General features: G+C 42.3%; 1 protein-coding gene across 5 annotated transcripts in view; it reads right to left on the reverse strand.

Moving 5' to 3' along the window:
- The window catches only part of LOC114021560 (XK-related protein 6), a 92281-nt gene that overhangs the window by 69785 nt on the left and 1273 nt on the right, over nucleotides 1–21223 (reverse strand). For 2 of the 5 annotated variants that reach the window (XM_037893855.2, XM_043542097.1), the window contains 3 exons: nucleotides 20400–20447; nucleotides 18892–19131; nucleotides 17415–18097 (listed from right to left, as the gene is read on the reverse strand). The exons of 1 other annotated variant lie outside the window; for it this stretch is intronic. In XM_037893855.2, coding sequence (XP_037749783.1) covers nucleotides 19122–19131; nucleotides 20400–20447 — 58 coding nt within the window. In that variant the 3' untranslated portion in view covers nucleotides 17415–18097; nucleotides 18892–19121. Of the gene's footprint in view, nucleotides 1–17414; nucleotides 18098–18891; nucleotides 19132–20399; nucleotides 20448–21223 lie in introns of those variants that run through there. 2 more of the 5 variants (XM_037893858.2, XM_043542098.1) reach the window with 1 other exon arrangement.

The following is a 21223-nucleotide window of genomic DNA, read 5'->3' on the forward strand; positions in this document are numbered from 1 at the left end:
ACTGGAGAGTCTCTAAATAAAAGAATAAATGGACACAAATAAGACATCAAGAATTATAACATTCAAAAACCAGTTGGAGAACACTTCAATCTCTTTGGTCACTCGATTACAGACCTAAAAGTGGCAATTCTTCAACAAAAAAAACTTCAAAAACAGACTCCAAGGAGAGACTGCTGAATTGGAATTAATTTGCAAACTGGATACAATTAACTTAGGCTTGAATAAAGACTGGGAGTGGATGTGTCATTACACAAAGTAAAACTACTTCAACTTGTTTATTTCCCCTCCCACTGTTCTTGTAAAGTGCTGGAAATGGCCCACCTTGACTATCACTACAAAAGGTCCTCCCCCCACTGCCACGCTCTCCTGCTGGTAATAGCTCACCTTTCCTGATCACTCTCTTTACAGTGTGTATGGTAACACCCATTGTTTCATGTTCTCTGTGTATATAAAATCTCCCCACTATATTTTCCACTGTATGCATCCGATGAAGTGAGCTATAGCTCACGAAAGCTTATGCTCTAATAAATTTGTTAGTCTCTAAGGTGCCACAAGTCCTCCTTTTCTTTTTTCAATTGGTCCAGTCACTGCGAAGAACCACTTCTCTAATTCACTGATTAATAAACGGATTATAGGAGTACAGACATAGCCAGCCTCCATCAGAGCACCAATACTACAAAATGATGAGCAGCAGAGTCCAGGAGAAGAAAGCAAGCAGGCTCATTTAGATACCACTCCAGCTTGACCCAAAGTGATCTGATCTTATCAGATTACAGAACTCTTGAAGAAACCACAACATTAGATCATAAGCTGACAGTGACTGTCTTTGCCAATTGAGGCATAACAGCACTGTTAAAATGGTCTATACAATTGTATGGATATGTAACAAAGGGAAATAACATCTACTCTACAAAGCTGGGTAAATACCTTAGATTTACAGCAGCTTTCTACAATTCTACTTGTTCACATGTTCAGGAAGAGGTTTTTTAGTTTGTTTTTGTTTTTTTAATGGGTGAATAAGGTAATTTAAGATTTTTCATTATAAACATCATGGCAAAGGGGTAGTGAGTAGATTTTATATTTGTGCTGGTAAATTTTCATGTCTTTTCCATTTGATTAATATTATATTTTTCCAGTTTCTCATGGAGTTCATGGAGAACTTGTCAATGATGCAACACCACTTTGGGAACTTGACTGGTTTTTCTTTTTTGGTTTCCCTTTCCTCTAATTTCAATACAAGTTCCTATTTTACCTTCAGATCTTTCATCAATTAGCAGTTGCATGTAAAGTTACAATGGAAGCATTCTTCCTTTCTGAAATGAGCTGATGCACGTTGTGTTACCTTAGAGCCTCTTTTAGAGGAGTTAAACACTTTCATCCATCATCTCTGATGAAAGCTATATGGAGAGTTAAAGGCCCCTAGACCCGGTTACATTGGGCTCCCCAACAGCTGGGACTTCTCCCCTAGCGATAACAGAAACATCGAATGAACAATCACCAAGAAAAGAAACATCTTAACTCAAACTTTAATTTCTGAAACTAGTATTTTGTAGTGGTGTCTCTGAATAATTTGTATACAGGTTGTCTCCTGCTGGTTTTCATCTTAACAGCACTCCATCCAACTGGAGTCCTGATAATCTCCATCTCTTCATTCTGGAAACCAGTTCCTCCACCCAAACTACCCATCTGCTTCTCTTCAGGATACTGGTAAATATAGGGAATAACCTCTGGCCAGTAAAGAGATTCCTTTAATGCTGATACAGGTGTGCTAGTAAATGGATCACCCTGGTAGCAGTGCTCAGCACCACCTCACCAGAATTTACCTGACAGTGGAATTACAAACACTTGACAGATATTCCCAAGTTATTTGTTATTTATAGTGTATGAGAGAGAGAAAGAGTTGGGTATATAGTGAAAAACACCTTCCCCCTCCTTTGGTTACCCAGAAAGCCACTCTCAGAACTGACTCAGGGTTTTGAACGGGAGCAATACAAGTAGTCTAATTTTCAGAAGCATGAGCTAAAAAGGTGACCAGAGCACAAGCATGACAGTTTGGGGAGAAATACATCTGTGTCAAATTATGATTTTCACTTTGTCTTGTGAACACCATGTCTGATTGCAACCTTCCTTGTGGACTAGAGCATGCAGTTTGTGACAGGTTTGACACAATTAGTGGACACATTGTCTGAGAAGACAGAGCAGTTTGTGGGCCCTCAGGATTGAATGACTCTTTCTTACTGGAACAATCAGTTTTCCACCAGCAAGGCCACTGACTTTCAGTGTGTCTCTACCCAGCTGATAAGAGGAGCAATTTTGTGCAGGCAGCAATGGCAGCCACTAAAGGTGTTGTGAAAAGGCCACAATGTTTGCCCATGAGTGTGCTGAAGTTAATGGGTCTGCACCAACTCATGCCAGACCCAACTGGCCTCTCGAGAACACTGTGCTGGCCAGGGAGCAGCAGAGTGCATCTTGCTCCAACCCCACTCCTTCTGGCCCACACCACTCTCTCCCACCACCCTGACCTGCACATGACATGCCTTCTGCACTGGCAAGGGGGCCTAGCCCAGGATTCCCCAACACTAGGGGAATCCTCCATTGCCCCTTTAGAACAGTTTCAAGGTGGCTTAATGCTGCTCCAGCAAAGCAGAGTGACCTTTGCGGGACCCAGTGTTTACTCCAGGCTATACAATGTACATATTCCGTAAGGCTTATCAGAACCAGTTCCCATGAAGCTAACGCTGCTCCCAGTCTGGTCTGACCTGTGGCTTGGCATTTCAGGGCAGAGTTCTGACTAAAATTAATAGGAGACAGGTTTAAAACAAACATAAGGAAGTACTTCTTTACACAACACGCAGTAAACCTGTGGAATTCACTGCCAGGGGATGTTGTGAAGGCCAGAAGTATGACTGGATTTCAAAAAGAATTAGATAAGTTCATGGAGGATACTCCATCAATGGCTATTAGCCAAGATTGTCAGGGACGCATCCACATAATCTGTGTATCCCTTAACCTCTGACTGCCAGAAGCTGGGACTGAACAACTGGTGATGGATCACTTGATAGTTTCCTTGTTCTGTTAATTCCTTCTGGAACATCTGACACTGGCCACTGTCGAAGACAAGATACTGGGCTAGATGAACCATTGGTCTGACTCAGTCTGGCCATTCTTATGTTTTAGAGACATGGCATTATGAGGAGGGACTGGAGCCTTGATCTCCCCATAGCTTGCAGCACATGGGGAAACTGGAGACAGAGTGGGATTTAAAAGAGGTTCTTCTTTAAGTAAGGGAAGCCATCCCACTGCCAGAAGCAAGACAGCCAGGCCACGAAGGCTGAAAGGGCTGCCTAGCCTACAGACTTGGATCAATCCAGGCCTTATAGAGGTGGTGGGATCAGACTGGGGGATCGCATTCAGGAGTTTGTTTTCCAAAGATCTGCAATATTCTAATGCTGTTACGAGAAAAGTCTCTGCTTAAGAATTTCTTTTGCTAAGCCATTGTACCTTGTTTTACTGCCATGTTACGCCTGAAGCGTGTAACTAGGAAACCAGAGCTCCCACAGCCAAGGGGACTCTGGAGGGGAACGTGTCTAAACAACTGGGGACTACGGAGGTTTGCGGCACTAGTTCTGGGCTCTAGGAGGCCAGACTTCAAAGTCCCACTGCGCAAGAACGGTGTCAGACATGGGATCTGCCCCGAGAGTGTGCTTGAGAGACAGAGGTGCTAAGAGCAGCGATCTGTCACTACCCAATAGCTTGGACGCACGTTAGATCCAATCACAACAGAGACACGGTGGGTGAGGCAGTATCTTTTATCGGAGCAACTTCTGTTGGTGCGAGAGACAAGCTTTCAAGCTACACAGAGCTCTTTTTCAGGTCTGGGAAAGGTACTAAGGCCTGGTCTACAACAGGGGTTCTCAACCTTTCTCCTTCTGAGCCCCCACCACATGCAATAAAAGTTCCACAGCCTGTCTGTGCCACAACTGTTTTCTGCAGATAAAAGCCAGGGCCGGCATTAAGGGGTAGCAAGCAGGGCAACTGCTCAGGGCTCCAAGCCACAGGGGGCCTGTGAAGCTAAGTTGCTCAGGCTTCAGCTTCAGCCCCGGGTGGCAGGGTGTGGAGCCCTGGGCTTCAGCCCCATGAGGTGGGGCTTCGGCTTTCTGCTCTCTGCCCCAGCAAGTGTAATGCCGGCCCTGCTTGGTGGACCCCCTGAAGCCTGCTCACAGCCCCACAGTGGGCCCCGGATACCTGGTTGAAAACCACTGGTCTACACCACAAGATTAGGTCAATGTAAGCTGCCTTGCGTCAACTTAGAATCATAGAATATCAGGGTTGGGAGGGACCTCAGGAGGTCATCTAGTCCAACCCCCTGCTCAAAGCAGGACCAATCCCCAGTTTTTGCCCCAGATCCCTAAATGGCCCCCTCAAGGATTGAACTCACAACCCTGGGCTTAGCAGGCCAATGCTCAAACCACTGAACTATCCCTCCCCCCAACTTAGCTGTGGAGGCATTTTCACTTACATTTGTCTTCTGCCAACGAAAGTGCCTCTCTATTCCGATTTAGAAACACCACCTCCCCAAGTGGCATAGAGTCACAGTCGATGTAATTAGGTTGACGCAGTGTCAGTTCAGACACTGTGTTGCTTATGTCGATTGTTACTGGCCTTCAGAAGCCATCCCACAATGCCCCACACTGATAAATCAATCGATACAAGAACTCCTGATGAGGACGCGCTCCACTAACACAAGGGACCACATGTGCACGCACACGAGCAATTTCGTAACTGCGGTGGCTGTAAGCAGACGTAAGTTAGGTTGACATGATTTTGTAGTGCAGACATGGCCTAAGAGCGTCAGAGCTAAATACAAGATTGAACAGATAATTTAACATAAGCAGTTAGCACAGGACCACTCAAGGTGAAATGCCCCTTTAACACCTCTGTAGTCAAAGGACAAAAAGGGGGGCTAGTAGGTTACAATTTGGGGTAACAAGCCATAAATCCAGTATCTTTATTAAAGACCCTGATTTCTAGGGTCTAGCAAAGTTATGAACCACAACTGACTAATGTCCATCCAGAGAATGGGACAGACCAGGCTGGGACGACAAGGAAGTTGAATCTGCAAATTTCTCAGACAAAACCAACACTGAATCTATTATTATTTGGTACAAGTGAAAGTTCTGTCCTAAGCAAAATAATGGGGCAACTTTACCATTTGCCTGTTTTTCACTATTTCGTCCTATGAACACTACAAGCACAAGCAGCCAAAAATAGGAGAAATTCAATCTGAAAGAAAATAATAAATATGGCAATACACTGCACTGGACATTTGAAAACTCCAGGTTTGGGGACTGATGAAAGTGCAAACAAAAAAACACTTTGACCTATCCCAAGAGCACTTCTGAAGAAAGCTAAAAATACCTCCCATCCCAAGACAAGAATACGCAGAGACTTCCACAGAAGGTAATGATGAAAGAGAACAAAACAAAAAATTGGTGATGCTAAAAGAAGAGAATCTTTGGATTCTTGCAGGATGCTGCAGCACAGTAGCTGCTGTGCAAACAAGAATACAGACGTATAGTTACCACTGATACAAATTTAGAATCTTATTGAAATGTTGCATCTTTAAAATGAAAGTGACTGGGAGGAAAATAAATTTCTTTAAAGGTGACTGCTGTTTAAATCTAATTGATATAATCCACAGTTTTACGACAACAGAAATGCTCCTCAGAATGCAGAGTTCTATTTTGAGTGACTAACAGATGTTTTCACTAAGGACTTAGGACAGAAAGAATATAAATGCAATGACAATGGCAGACTAATGAAGTTTAGTCTTCAATTAATTCAGACGTCCAATTAATACAATCCCCAAAGGAGAGTATTACCAAGACAAAAAATCTTTTTGTTGATCACGAGGGTCAGTTCCAGGCAAAAAACATCTAACTCAGACATGTGCATTTTAATTCTAATATCTCTATAGAAGAAATGTAACCCCCTAATAAACAACAACTCAGTAACACAGTATGCAGGAACTTAACACTGTGATCTGAATAAGAATGATCATCACTAATCACTGTCTTGCTCCTAATGGGGTTAGTTAGTTAGTCTGTTCAATTTCCTGTTAAGATGTGTCATTTTTATTTAAGACTCAGCAAAAGCACAACTGGCTAGTGAATTTTCAGTGTGTCTCTCTTCAATTGTTAAGTCCCAAAATAAAATATCCCAGCAAGAAAAAAACCCTGCTTTCCAGTACACACACACACACACCCACCCCCAGTTTTACTTGGACTTGCATCCACATTCCATTGCAAATTTTAGCTAACAAGAGGAAACCTAAAACAGCAGATCCTGCAGAACTTAAACTATCATTTACATACATTTCTCAGGATTGCAAAGAAAGCTTACTGAATGTGAACCAGCTGAAGTGTTGACTCCCTGAATCTGCAGACAGCTCCAGTGTCTCTGCTGCAGCCTGTAACTTTCCCAAGCAGAAGTTAACTGAAATTGATAAGACAGATCAGTTTGACAAATGGTTCACAAATGAAATCTAGAACCTCTTAGGCCAGGGATGGGCAAACTAAGGCCCGGGGGCCAGATCCAGCCCACCAGCTGTTTTAAGCCGCCCCTCGAGCTCCCACTGGGGAGCGGGGTCTGGGGCTTGTCCCACTCTGCTGCCCTAGCCACGGAGCAGGGTCGGGGGGCCGCTCCATGCCGCTCCCAGAAGCGGTGGCATGGCCCGTCTCCGGCTCCTACATGCAGGGGCAGCCAGGGGGCTCCGCTCTGCATGCTGCCTCCACCCCATGTGCCGCCCCCACAGTTCCCATTGGCCTGTTAGCTGATAATTAAATTGCAAACCTATGATTACTTTTAATCTGAAATAGCTGACAGTTTTAAACTCCAGACATACAAAATATATGATGTGATCTTATTACCTGGAGCCCTTTGGATGGAATCAATAACTGTTAAAGAAGGATCATATCAGCTACTATCAGGTATCAGTTGTTTTCTTAATATTTCAAACACTAACTTATTCTTTTATACTGTTAAAAAGTAGTAAAATGAAGTGGTCTCATACTGACACTGTGATCAAATAAGAAATTAAATACAGAACAAATTTACCTAATGTCCCTGAAGTCCCACCGAGCATCCTGAATTTTTTTTATTTTTGGTTTCCATAGTATAGTTTTTACTTTAATGTTTTATTATTCAAGACCTAAACAGCGTGATTTGAAAGTAAAAAGACTATGGGTTCAAAGACCTAATCTAATGAGGCTGGGAACAGAGCTCATATTGAGCGGTACCTACAAATCAAGAGGATCATCTTTTGGCAATTGTGGAATCCTGCTGGAAGCATAACACACCGGTGATTTATTACGTGCAGTATAATCACTCATTGTCACAGCATCAGAGCACCAGCAAGTGCTCTACCGCCTTCTACGTGTGATCAACGGGGTGGATGTGCTTGGGGATTCACTTTTACCTTGATAATGTACCTGAATTTCAAATGAAGACGGACCTAGCCAGAAAACCGGATCCAATTCCCCCTCAAACTTCAGGGAGGTTCAAATCTGGATCTAAACTTTGTGGCTCAAGTCCATCTCTAATTAACATGTAGCTAAAAAAATAAAATTCACAGATAGCTGAGGTTAAAAAAAAAAAATGTTGCCATCTGGAATTTTATGTCAAAACAGTAAAGTTATGAATCAAGTTTATTTCCTAACAGCACTTGTCAGTTTCTCTCTCCACCAAACCCTCTGCGCCCATGTTCCATCCTCTTTCCACTGCTATCCTTTCCCTTCCTTCAGTCCTCCTCAGTTGGTTTCTGTAGAGGAGGAAAAAAAATCTAGTGTTATGACACCGAGGTGAACAGCAGCAATTTTCCACCAGCATGACCGGAAAAGTAGCCCACTGTGCAGAAGCTGAGGCACGACTGTGCTGAGAGGAGGGTTTTATGGGTGAGGGGAGGATACACAGAAAGGTGTATTTTTCTTGAACACACACACACTGACCTTAACCCCCCATACACACAAAGTTTACATAGTTCAGCCAACAAAGGGACTAGTGGTCAATACTAGTGCAATTTTGACACACACTAGCCATAAGAAATAAATTCTGATCCAAAGTTTGTTGGGGTTTTTTTTAAGAATAAGCTAAGGAGGGGAATGCAAGGCTACACATCGATTTGGTCAGCGCTGAGCAAAGATGACAGATCGCAATAAACCACATTTGCAAGCATATGTCAACAGACAACACACATACACTGTTCTTAAAACTATGGAAAATTAAACCAAAACTGAGATGGAAATCTCTTCCTCACCAGAGTTTGAAAGTGTGCTGCAGCTATCTTGGGGTCAGATCCTCAGCTGATGTAAACAAAAGAGAGTTACACCAGCTGAGTATCTGGCACTAGGACTTTTCTCTGGCATGTCTTAATAGGTGGTAACCTCAGCATGAAATTCCTCAAGGGATGGTTTATTAAGGGAGTGTCTTGAATGGAAGGAGAGTGACAAGACTAGACTGTGAGTCAAAGATTTCAGTTTCATTTGTGAGAAGAATACATTTGATTTTTCTGGGCTAAGAGGCCGAAATCCTTCTCTTGGCATCAAAAATATGCATTCACATTATTAGCCTACTTGAGTGTCAAGAACAGACTGAAATAAGATTGAGTTGCCAAGAAAAAAAACAAGTCCTTCCCAGAAAACAATGGTATAAGTAATCTATTGTGTCCTTTTTCAATAAAAGGCATTTGCAGATGAGATACAGAATCAAAGCCAAAACAAAAAACTGATCCTAACATCTACTGAGCTAATGCACATGATCAGTAAACACTCTTCCAAAGCAGTAAGTATATTAATGCTGTTAGGATACAGATATTCAGGCCTGTCTGTAAAGGCCTATACTCTAAGAATTTAGGTGTATTCTTATCACTTGGCTAGTTATAGAGGTATAAAAGAAAGAATCAAAATCACTGTCTGCCGGTGTAAGAGCCTTCTCTTACTGTTTCAGAGTAACAGCCGTGTTAGTCTGTATTCGCAAAAAGAAAAGGAGTACTTGTGGCACCTTAGAGACTAACCAATTTATTTGAGCATAAGCTTTCGTGAGCTACAGCTCACTTCATCGTATGCATCCGATGAAGTGAGCTGTAGCTCACAAAAGCTTATGCTCAAATAAATTGGTTAGTCTCTAAGGTGCCACAAGTACTCCTTTTCTTTTCTCTTACTGTGACAGTCTGAGGCCCTATTCTTAGGCTAAGGCCTTTGGCTAAGCAGCACAGGCAGCCATAAGCTGGGAAGCGACCGGTCACATCTTTACATTCCAAACTAGTCACATTGAAAGAAGGTGCTATTGGGCTGTTAGGAATACAGTCCTGTCCTGATAATGCCTATCGCCTCCAGAGAAAGGGAAGTGCCTAGAAGATGTAACAGGAAACTTAGTTTGATAGCATCCTGTCTGGCAAGAACTCACTTATCAATAGCTGGGATGTGAAATCCTCATTTCTGTGTTGTTCTATCACTGTAGTCCCCATTTCCCTATTGTTTGTCTGTATAATCTCTGTCTGGTTCCGTGATTGTTTCTGTCTGCTGTATAATTAATTTTGCTGGGTGCAAACTAATTAAGGTGGTGGGATACAATTGGTTAAATAATCATGTTACAATATGTTAGGACTGGTTAGTTAAATTTCAGGAAAATGATTGGTTACGGTATAGCTAAGCAGAACTCGATTTTTACTATATAGTCTGCAGTCAATCAGGAAGTAAGGGGGGGGGGATGGGAACAGGGAATGGGGGTGGGGAAACTGGAATCATGCTTTGCTAAGGGGGGAAATGGGAACAGGGACACAGGTAAGGCTCTGTGGTGTCAGAGCTGGGAAGGGGGACACTAAGGAAGGAAACTGGAATCATGCTTGCTGGAAGTTCACCCCAATAAACATCGAATTGTTTGCACCTTTGGACTTCGGGTATTGTTGCTCTCTGTTCATGCGAGAAGGACCAGGGAAGTACGTGGGTGAAGGAATAAGCCCCTAACAAATACTTCTTTCCTCTCAAACTCACTCTTGGTTGTTTTCTAAAAAATGAAGGAAGGAAGAATTGTTCCCCTCAACACAGGAAACACCAGGAAAAGAAATATTAGAACAATTGCTTGCTGGTGACTGAAGTTAGTCCACTAGCATGACAACATGCTAGTGACTTTACACTGCAAGTGAAGCAAGTTCACATCTTTCCTTGCTTAGAATGTGACTTGTAGTTGTAAGGTTCCCCTGGGAGAAGGACGGATCAATTTCTGTTGCCAGTGCTTTGTACTGCTCCAAATTATTTCCATTTATAATTATTAATAAATGAATTACAGTGTTGTGCCTTCAATCAGCAGTCACATACCACCAACACTAGATGAAAAGACAACTGTATGAGATAAGCAGTTTATTGACTCAAAAGTCCAATGGTTCTCAACCTTTTTGCATTTGTGGACCCCTAAAAAATTTCAAGTGGAGGTGCGGAGCCCATTAGAAATCTTAAACGCAGTCTGCAGACACCCATGGGTCTACAGACCACAGGCTGAGAACCGCTGGACTGGAAGACAGTTACCGCACAAGTGTAAAACTGACAGCATCCAAACACCAGTGTGTGTATGAAATAAGTATCAGCAAAATTCTCTTTAAATCAGAGATTCAATACAGAGAATATACAATGAAATTATGATGTTAATTTGTCTGAATTTTTCTATTTGATGCTTGAGCTGAAAATAGGAACTTACATTTTAAAAGCTGTCATTTTATGTTACTGAAAATGGTTATTTCCAAAACCCAGTAATAAATATCCAATAATACAATTAGAAATTAAACTGACCCTCTCATCCCACTCCCTACCCTTCTCCTTTCACCATTCTAATAATAAACTACCTATCAACAGAAACATTCTGGACCAAATCCTTAGTGGGTGTAAACTGGCATACCTCTATTGACTTTAACTGACCTATGTCAATTTACATCAGCTGAGGATCTAGCCCTTAAACTTTTTCACGGGTGCCTGTCCAACTGACAATTATAGCAAAACTTTTGCTTCCAAAAAGTTAAAGATGTGAATTAAATGAATTTACAACAGACCTTGGGAGAAAGTAGTTCCTACTCTATAACTCCTCACCTTTACCAAGCTCTGTTCAGGCAAGATTTAGAATGTTCTTTTGTTATCCCCATCCCCACACTAAGTTTACGTGGCAGAAGTCAGTGATCTTCTCTGCCTGCACTGATCATGGTGTGGGGATAAATATATAGCTGCAGCTCTTTATGACAAGCCCTGCATGGACAATAAATTAATTAAAAAGATACCTGACAACATCATGTCAGGTGACACGCAGGGACTCAAAGCATTCAATCTGCAGCACAGCATTCCCCTCTGCACCAGATGGTAACTAATGCAGCCCAGTGATAAAGGAAGCAGTTAAAATGAGCAGAGAAATGTTCATTGTCCACCACTTTCCAGAGCAGTTGTACTAGGGAAGCACTTCCGGCAATAAGGAAATGAACTGCATGTCCAATGAAAAGTATATTTTACACTGCCCACCAAAAAGAGGAAACAAATATTCCTGCAGCTTTATGAATGTTAGTTACACAGGTGTGGTTTAAAAGGGAAAGAATAAAATCAAAATATTCAATTAGAAAGAATTAGTGTAATTGCAGGTTCCATTTTATCCCTCCATTCAAACCATAAAGGGCGTCAAATTACTGCAGAGCTAGGATACAGAGCTTCGTGCTGCTTAATGCTTTTATACAAATCCAGGAAGTTCATTAACTTTTGGTTTGAGTGAGGGTCTCTCTTTTCTCTCCTATCCCCTGCTAATTTCATAAATGCTCCTTAAAATAAGGCTGGTTATAAAACAATTTTTTTTCTCCACGGGGTGAGGTATGCAGAGGATGGGCCAAATTCAAATTTAGGCACACATCTATATGTGCACTTTACTTGTGCATGCAAATCAGGTATGAGTGAATAAATTAGGTACATGCAAATACACGGTCATAATTGGGCATGCCTAAATTTAAAAGTCTGACCTTTGATCTCTGGAATTATTTATTTAGGCTAGTAAGGAAAAACGAAGATCAGGTCCAATTTCTGCTCCACAAACACCAGCTAAAATCCTCTTGCAAAGGAATATAAAAATGTCTCATTTTATTCAAATTATAGAGCACAAATCAGAAAATGATTTGCTTGCCCAAGGTCACACAGCAAGTCAGTGGTAGAACTGGGAAAGAGCACAGAATTCCTGATTCCCAGCCCTGTGCTCTAACCAACAGTCCACATTTCCTTCCTTTAATGATGCCATGAGCCATTGTTCTCTGAGTACAACGAAGTTCCTCCCTGGAAATATGATACCCCCATCCTGCCAGTTGCCTTAATCTCTTGTTTCCATATCTCAGACTCTTAGTATTTTTAGTGGACGCTTACAATTCTGTTGTAAATATTGGCAAAACTAAGCGAAATATTCCCTGGCATTCAAGATTCAGGGGGTTTTTTTTAGTCATGTTTTTAATCTACTTTCTCCTTATTTTTGGAACACCTCCCACTCCTCATTTTGCGCCAGATTGTTCATATTTTTTAAATGCCTTCTGCTTACAACACGTTTTACTTCAACAGAATCAGCCTCTGTTGCTCTTTTTCCTGGCTCTGACATAACTGGGATAAATTCCAATCCCAATCTCAGACCGTTCCTGACATGTTTTACTGCTGCCGTATGAGTGTGGTATGTCAGGCAAAATGCATTTCCAGCACTTCCACAAGTTCCTTCATAGATGTAGTGGGGAACCAGCTGGAAAACAGTTAAAATATTCCTCCACTTCCTACCAGCATGGAAGAACCGGAGAGAGCCACGGGGTACAAGTTTTCCCATACAATGCAATTCTATAAATTCATTTAGGACAGGGGTTCTCAACCTTCTCTCTTTCTGCACCCCCCCCCCGGGCTATAAAAACTCCATGGCCCACCTGTGCCACAGTAACTGGTTTTCTGCATATAAAAACCAGGGCCAGCGTCAAGGGGTAGCAACCAGGACAATTACCTGGGGCCCATGCCACAGGGACTCCACCGAAGCTACTTTGCTCAGGCTTCGGCTTCAGTCCCAGGGAGGCGGGGCTCAGGGCCCTGGGCTTCGGCCCCATGCAGTGGGGCTTCGGCTTTCTACCCTGGGCCCCAGCGAGTCTAATGCTGGCCCTGCTTGGCAGCCCCCCCCCCTCCCCCGGGGGCCCAAGACCCCTGATTGAGAACTGCTGATTTAGGGCATTTGTCATTCCCAAACCTTTTGAGATGCACAGAATTAACTAATGTGTATCACTTAGGACGGGGGACTCCCAATGCCAACCGCCATACATACAGACTCCCTGTCCTCAAGAGCTTCTAAGGCGCCACAAGTACTCCTTTTCTTTTTGCGGATACAGACTAACACGGCTGTTACTCTGAAACTCACCTAGAATTATACATCACACTCCTTCCCACGGTCTCTGAGCACCTTACCCGTGGTTTTAAAAGGTATAAAATAGCTCAGCCTCGGTCTTTTTCTGTACCACACTTGGCAGGAAATTTCAACTTCCCACCTCTAGCTAGCCCAAGAACTCCCTCCCCTTTAACTCCAGAGAAGACCACTAAATTATTTGGCTTTAGATAGCTATAAACTGCACCTTTCATCATTCAGGCGGAAGGGGAAAGAGGCCGACTCTTCTAAAGTTGACCCCACTATTGCACTATGGGGAAAAAACTGACAAATTCCCACTGGCTCCTGAACCTGGTCAGCTGCACTGGTAGGAACTGCTGCCTAGACAAGATGGCAGCATGCAGCCCTGTTTCCACCAGCATTTTAATTAGACTTGCTCTTCGGCAGGTTTACCTAAAAGGGCGGTAAAGCTAATTTCAGGGTCCTTGTCTACCCTGCAGCTCCTCATGGTTTTAATACTGGTTCTGATGAACTGGTAGGAATTTTTATGGTAAATTTCACCAGTGTAGAAATGGTCTGAGAGAAGGCACTTGTAGAGTGGCAGGAAGGATATTTTTAGTGGATGGGGCACTAGACTGCGATTCAGGAGATGTAGCTTTAATTCCTGACAGCCACATATTTGGGCAACAGACTTAAATCTACCCAGTGTCTCAATTCCCCAGCAGTAACAGGGGATACCACCCTACGCACAGAGGCGGTGGGAGTGTAAAATCCATTAATGATTGTGAAGCATTCAGATACAGTACTACCGCACTGAGAACTATACAAATACCTAGACAGAGAGAAGGGAAAGAGAGAAGCCATGCTGCAACACATAACCCACACCAGTGCTCCATCTAACCCCACAGAAAAATCCTAGGTATTCAACGAACCCAGTCCCAGAAGCTCTACAATCAAGCCAACCTCCAGGAAAGAGAACCCTACAAAAGCTAATATTCAAATAGTGGCCAAGAGAAAACGCTGACAGGAAATGAAAGTCAAAGAGGCAAATTTGCATATGACACGTGAAAGTCAATCACACAAGTCAGTTCAGCATTCTACCTGCCCATCCTGGAATCTCATCATACATGATTGTTATCAGACTGCATTGAATTGCGATAGAAGGTGGGTAAGGCAATACTTTTTATTGGACCAACTTCTGTTGGTGAGACAAGATTTTGAGCTTACACAGAGCTCTTCTTCAGGTCTGGAAAATATACTCAGAGAATAGAAATGACAACCTAAATGCTGACAGGTGACGAATTTGTAAAGTATCTAAATCCGCAGACTGGGATTTGAACCACCAACACTAACATAGAAAGTGTGTGAACACAATTACAGAGGAAGGAAAGTTTTATGGTTCAGGGACTAGGCTGGAACTCAGGTTTGACACCCAGCTACCAGACCCTTTTTGTATGACTTGAATATTTACTTCCACTGGTGAGCACTAACTCACACTGACTTCAGTGAGAGTAATGGGTTCAAAATCTGGCCCTCAATCTTTTTGTACCTCATTCCCCACTCTGTTAAAAAGGAGGAAGAAGCTACTAATACTAGACAGAGAAGGCAGAAAGGATGTATGTAAATTGTTTGAGAAGAATATGTCTTTTACTATATGTATGTACAGATCTTGGAGTTCCAATCTCATTTAGGGCCCCATGGCACTATGTAATACCAACAATCATATAAACATATGGCTACTAAAACAACGAACATAGCATCAGTGTATACACACAAACGATCAGTTCAAGTATATGCATGTTGTAAATGTAGTGCTCAGTGACCAGGTGGTAGCCACACTAATTTTATTAAGAGGCTCCATTTTGGATTCCTGTGTAGGTCTTCCTCCTCAGTAACACCTTTTTTCTTCTAAAACTCTATCTGAAAACTATTCATTTGTGAATATGAATGCCTTGTTCCCCTTTGTGTACGTTTTATTTGAAGGGAACAAGCCTTTTTTCTTTTACTGCTTCTGGAACTATTTGTTCTAGAGTTTTCCCAAACCGCCTCCACCTCAGAAAACTTTGTTAATAACGAGCAGCACTTTAGCGTAACCATCTGTCTTCCAAGACTTCTAGCACAATCGCCTTCTGGCAACCTTGGCTGATGGCTATTGAACTGACTGTACATTTCAGTGGATCCATCAAAGAATATGCAATAAAGGGGAATTTTAGAGTTATCAATTCCACCTTCACAGGGAACCAAAATCTTCAGTCCATTTTAACAGGCTAGGAAGGCCAGAAATCTGATTTTCACCCTCCTCCATTTCTATTCCTTGCTCCAATGCTTGAAAAAGTTTGTTCATCTTGAAAAAATATCAGTACTAGCCTTGAAAACTGTTTTGTATTCATGGAAGATCACTAGACAGTGGGTCATAAAAAAAGTCACTATTCTCCACAAGCTCCTTTCTCTCACCTTCCCCTTTAATTTTAGCATGATCTTTGCTTCTCTCTCTCATGAGCTGCTAGTTAGATAAATACTTTACACCAGCTGAAAGCTTTCAGATAGTATAAAGCTTTTGTTTCTACCTAGACTACTTCTCAAGACAGTGGCTGCTAAAAATCAAGTCAGGATTCAAGGGAAATAAAGCAAGCATTTAAAAAGAGGGGAAATAAGGTATTTGAGGGATTCAGATTTCTCCATGCTATACGCCACCATCTTGCCCAGTACAATGCTCTATCCTTCCATTTTAATTTCTGTCTTTTCTTTATGATAGGTTCAAGACAACAGCAACAACCATCACTTCTTTTGAACAAGGTCTCTCACCTCCCCCCGCCCCCACCACACACCCCAGTGTTTTTCCACATATGCAAATTACATTACTACCAAAGAGATGTTATATGATTGTGTGGGAGGGGAGGTCTTCCAGAACACACTGCAAAGGTGAAGTCCATCCTTTGAAAAGGTTAGGGAAAACTCTTCTCTCCAAAGGCTAGAACATCACAAGATTGGCTTCAACATCTGTGATTTGACCCCCCTCTAGTGGGTAACCCAGAACAAGGCAGTAAGCCTCACTACCAGTTAACAGCCAATGCAGAGTCTCCTTTTGCTCAGGTGATTAGTTCCCTTTTTAAGCCTAGATGCCCTCTATTCTAGCATCAATGCCTTTTGTGCTGTTTAATCAATGTGAATGATGTCTGCAGACAGCGATTCCTTATGAGAGACTCCATACTGTGCTGTATTAGAGGTAGGTGTTCAGAATTCTCTTCTCTAGAGCCATCTCACACAGAGCTCCTTTGCAATTTCAGGTAAATGGAAGCAGAGAGAAATGCCTCTCAATATTTGGTTGTGGGTGCAGCTTGGCTTGTCACAGCATTGTCATTTACCCCAGTGCTTATTCCCACTGTCAGGCATTTTCAGAGCCTGACAGAACTCTATGCTACAGCCAGGGTTTCACAGCTTATCCTAAAGAGGAAGAACTCAGCTGCCAGACAAACTAACCAGAAAAGTAGCAAAATATGTAAGTCTGCCAGAAGAGACAGCAAATGTGCAGAAAGTGTCTAGAAATCGGAGTACCCAAGACAGAAGAGTCTGACAAGATTCATGGATGGGTACTTCCAGCTACCTGGTTGTTTGATAGATACCTTCCCATCTTAAGCAACCCAGACATGTTCTAAAAGTCCAGGAGTTGCTACATAATTTAGAAACACTTCTCATCCAATGTATCTTGAATATAGCGAGTGTTTAAGTCGCACTATTACATTAGAGAATTTTGCTCTAGAATTAACTAAAACAATCCTCATTTATCACGCACACATTAACAGAAAATATTCCATTTAAACCAACTGTTGAAGCACAAACTTAGCTCCTTGATAGATTTGTTTGACAACCTATGCAAATAATATTTATCTTTCCATATTCCACACAACCTTCTGCAAAACGTGGGAGTTTACATTTGGTATATCAACTAGTGAAGAAAACAGTCAAGTCTTTACCTCCATTGTAGGATTACATAACACATGTAGAGTATAAATTTTTAATGTCAAGGGAAAGAGGACTACAAGGTTTTCTTATAGTCTGGTTTTCTTCATAACATGTACATTTACTGTTCTTGATTTAAAAACTTATTTGAATGCATTACATGTAAGGTAACATTCCTGAGAATTTCTGTGAGATACAATAAAATAGGATTTTCAATTGATCAGCTTTCATTTTAGACCTGTCAATCTCAGGTTACACTTATTCCAGTGGATTTTAGTGGTATATTCCTAGATCTAACCTAATAGTATGGTGCTACATGAAGTTTCACAGTTTACACACTAAACCTTGTATATTTTAAGGAATGCAATCATGACCCACTAACCTACTTGCAACAGTGATTAGAAAGAGGTACAGATACAAAAGTAATATTGTTGAGCACTTTTAATACAGCTAATTAGCCAAGATGCTAAATCTTTCAAGTCAAAATGTCTATTCCTTAATTTACACAGATGAATGACTTCAGTGGGAGCAACAACCCTGGCAAGCTTAAAAGGCAACCCTGCATCCAGTCTATTTCAAGTAACACCACAGCACTGCAACATTCTTCCTCAATGAACATCCCTTCTGCAGTTTTGTAGTGCTGAAGCACAAAAGAGCATAATATGCACGACTGGCATCCTTTACTTTGACAGTTTGGCTGAAATGTTCTAGTCTTCAAGATTACCTAAGAAATTAAGATGAAAAGTAAAAATTGTAGACTGTTAAAATAAGTACATGAGTACATTTGTAATGATACAAGCTTAAAATCATATTGCTCGTGCAATGATTGGGACAATAAAAGCATTAGCAATAAGCAAACTGAGTGACTCTGGAAATACAAATTAATCCATCTCCCATCAACACTTTCATTAACCTCTCTAACACACTTGGCAAAGCCCAAATTCAGTATGTGATTGTGCAAGTACAAAAATACTAAATAAGGGACAAAACTCAAAAAAAGGCCTCACTTTTAACTCATTTGTACTGGAACTGCTAGATACAGCCTAACACAGTTCCAAGACATAATGGAGATATTAATGCTCTAACGCCCGCCCCAAAGATATCAACGTATTCATTCTAATAGAAGCTTGTATGCCTGCTGTAAGAATTTTAGCTATGAATCCTTTTATCTGCAAGTCTCATCAGTGTTTAGGAAAGGAAGTCCTTATAGGATGACAAACCATATTTGATCCCCACATATTAAATACAAATTAGGTGACATTCACCAAGAAGGAGCCCTGGGAAATTCAAAACAGGATCTCTATACAATTCACTCCTACTCCCTCTATCCTTCATGACTCTGCTTCCAGCTGCAGGGCAACAGATAGTTTCCGCACAACATATATTTTTGATCTCACTACATACTGTATTTGAACAGTTCATATCCATTCTCATGAAGGCACCTAAGCCCAGTGCATCACACTCTGATCATACATTGTTTAAGTTGTCCCCCTCCATCCCTTAACATAAACTTCTTACCAGCATGAAACAATTTAGCTGCAGGCAAATACTGCTAAAATAGTGCTTTCCAGTATTAGTCCCATCACCGCATTCAAGATTAATTTTCATGACAGTCGCAACAGCCATGGCAGAAGCGTAAAAACACCCTCGAAATAGTCACAATGGTTAGTCCATAAATTCCTTCCATCGTAGCTATCTCTGCTTTCTTAAGTCAGACACTGAGATCCAGCTTCACTCCACTGCACTGTTTAGCAAGATCTGAATGTGAAACAGGTAATAGTCAGGATCATAGCGAGCTCTCTTATTTCAGTTAACGTGACTTGGTCTGGAGAGCCCCTTCTCAGTCCCTGTGTCAGCAGCCCCAGACCTGCACATTCCCAGCACTGAAATCCACCTCTGCAGTGAAAAGTCACCGCTAAATCTGGGCAGCTTAAGCCTCTTTTCTTCATAGAAGCCACACACACCCCCCATCTCTTCCATGCACGATCAGAGCTTCTAACAGCATCCTGTTTTTTTCCCCCCCCCACTGTTCACTCAAACATGCTGTGGGTTTGTTTTTGCCAGTGCAGATTTGCACAGTGGTTAATACATAATCGCTTATTTTGCATGGCTGCATGATGAGAGACCCCCAACTTGCCAAAGGAGCATCTGCACCAAGCTGCTTTTGCTGATGTGATCAGCATTTGAGGATAAGGGCTGGCAGGAGGAGACAGAAAGGTTTGAACTGATTCTTCTTTCTAACACATCCCCACCCATGCACCCTAGACGTGGCTGCAAAAATATCCACAATCATTGAGAGGGCATTTGTCTTAAATAAGTGCAAATGACATTGAAAAGACGACAGAACAGAAACGTGTTTTCTGTTGCACTGCATGATTTCACCAGCTTATTTCCTAGGTAGCGATTCCAGAGAACCTTCCCACACAATTCCTCCCTGCCCCCTCCTCAAAAAAAAAAATCTTTGCTGTGCTATCTCCATTTTACCTCAAGATTCTTGTGCTAAGAAGAAACATCAAGCCCCCTCTTCCCCCCTCAAACGTGCTGCCTCCATCTTCACTTCAGCCACTTTTTCAGAAATTTAATTTAGCAGCAAAGTTAACCCCTCAGTTACCCATACATCATCATCCACAAAATACTTTCCCTCTATCTCACCAGCCCTTGCTGACTCCTACCCCCCACCCACCCCAACAAAAATACAATCCTCTAAAACCCATTTGATGTCTTATCTCCAGGATTTATCCTGGAGATTTCAGTGCAGGGATAAACTTAACCCCATCAGCAACAAGCCATTTGATTCCCCTGTGCCCCATCATATAAAATGTCTCATTGTTGGTTTATCCCACATATCTAGCCTCTTCTCCTGGAAAATATTTGAAAAGGGGCCAAATTAACCCATTTGTTTGCCCTATCAGCCACCCCTATTCCTCCAAATTTCCTTCCCAAATATGGTCTGTGATATGGATGCCTGTTACTTCCACACTCAACTTGGGGATTTCAGCCTATCCCCTCTCATCCATGCCTCTCACCTTCCAGCCTCACTTCTGAAGTCTCCCCTTTCCACGCACAGAGTTGCCCTAGAGGACACGTAGCAAAATAGCTCTGTACAATTATCCTTAGATCACCTCTTTCCCCAAAATCCCTAGAATGAGCCTGTAAAAATTAACCCCACAGAGATGGGAACTCCTTCATGCTCCCTCCCAAATCTTTGTTGGGGGTATGCTGACCTCCAAAGTCATCCTGGAGATTTCACCCCCAAAACAGTTCCCTCCACTCCAACCCTGGGAATTTTTCTTTCCCTATTCCCCCCTTCCCCTGCTATTCAAATCCTTCCCTTGAATAATCTTTCCTACCTTCCCACAGAAGTCCCTCCCCCCCCCATGGCTTCTCTCTAAGGAACAAACCCCATCTCTGACCTCTAGTCCCTTACAGCGAGGACACTCCCCAACTCCCCTACACCTGCTGAAGGGGTGTTTCTCTCCTACTACCAAAGATTTATCCAGGACATCTCACTACATTTTCCCCTCTTCCAAATGACCTGCTTCCCCCTCTTTGCTGAGTGTGACTAACCCTGGGGCAGGGGATAGATCTTTCCCTTACTTGCAGACCCATATCCTAGAGCTCACCCTGAATGCAGGTAAGGATGTGAACCCACTTCTCCCCGCAATCTCAGATCCATACCCAGAAATTCTCCCAGGGGTAGAAATGAGCTAATCCCTATTTATGCCACATTAATCTATTCAAACTATGTCCACATGTGGTGGGGACCACTTCTCCCCATACCCTGAGCTAACCCTGGTGGGGATTGACCAGTTTCACCTCCTAACCCCAGCTGTATGCCATGGAACAGTCC

This window comes from Chelonia mydas, chromosome 3 (assembly GCF_015237465.2).
Source record: "Chelonia mydas isolate rCheMyd1 chromosome 3, rCheMyd1.pri.v2, whole genome shotgun sequence".
Lineage (NCBI taxonomy): Eukaryota > Metazoa > Chordata > Testudines > Cheloniidae > Chelonia > Chelonia mydas.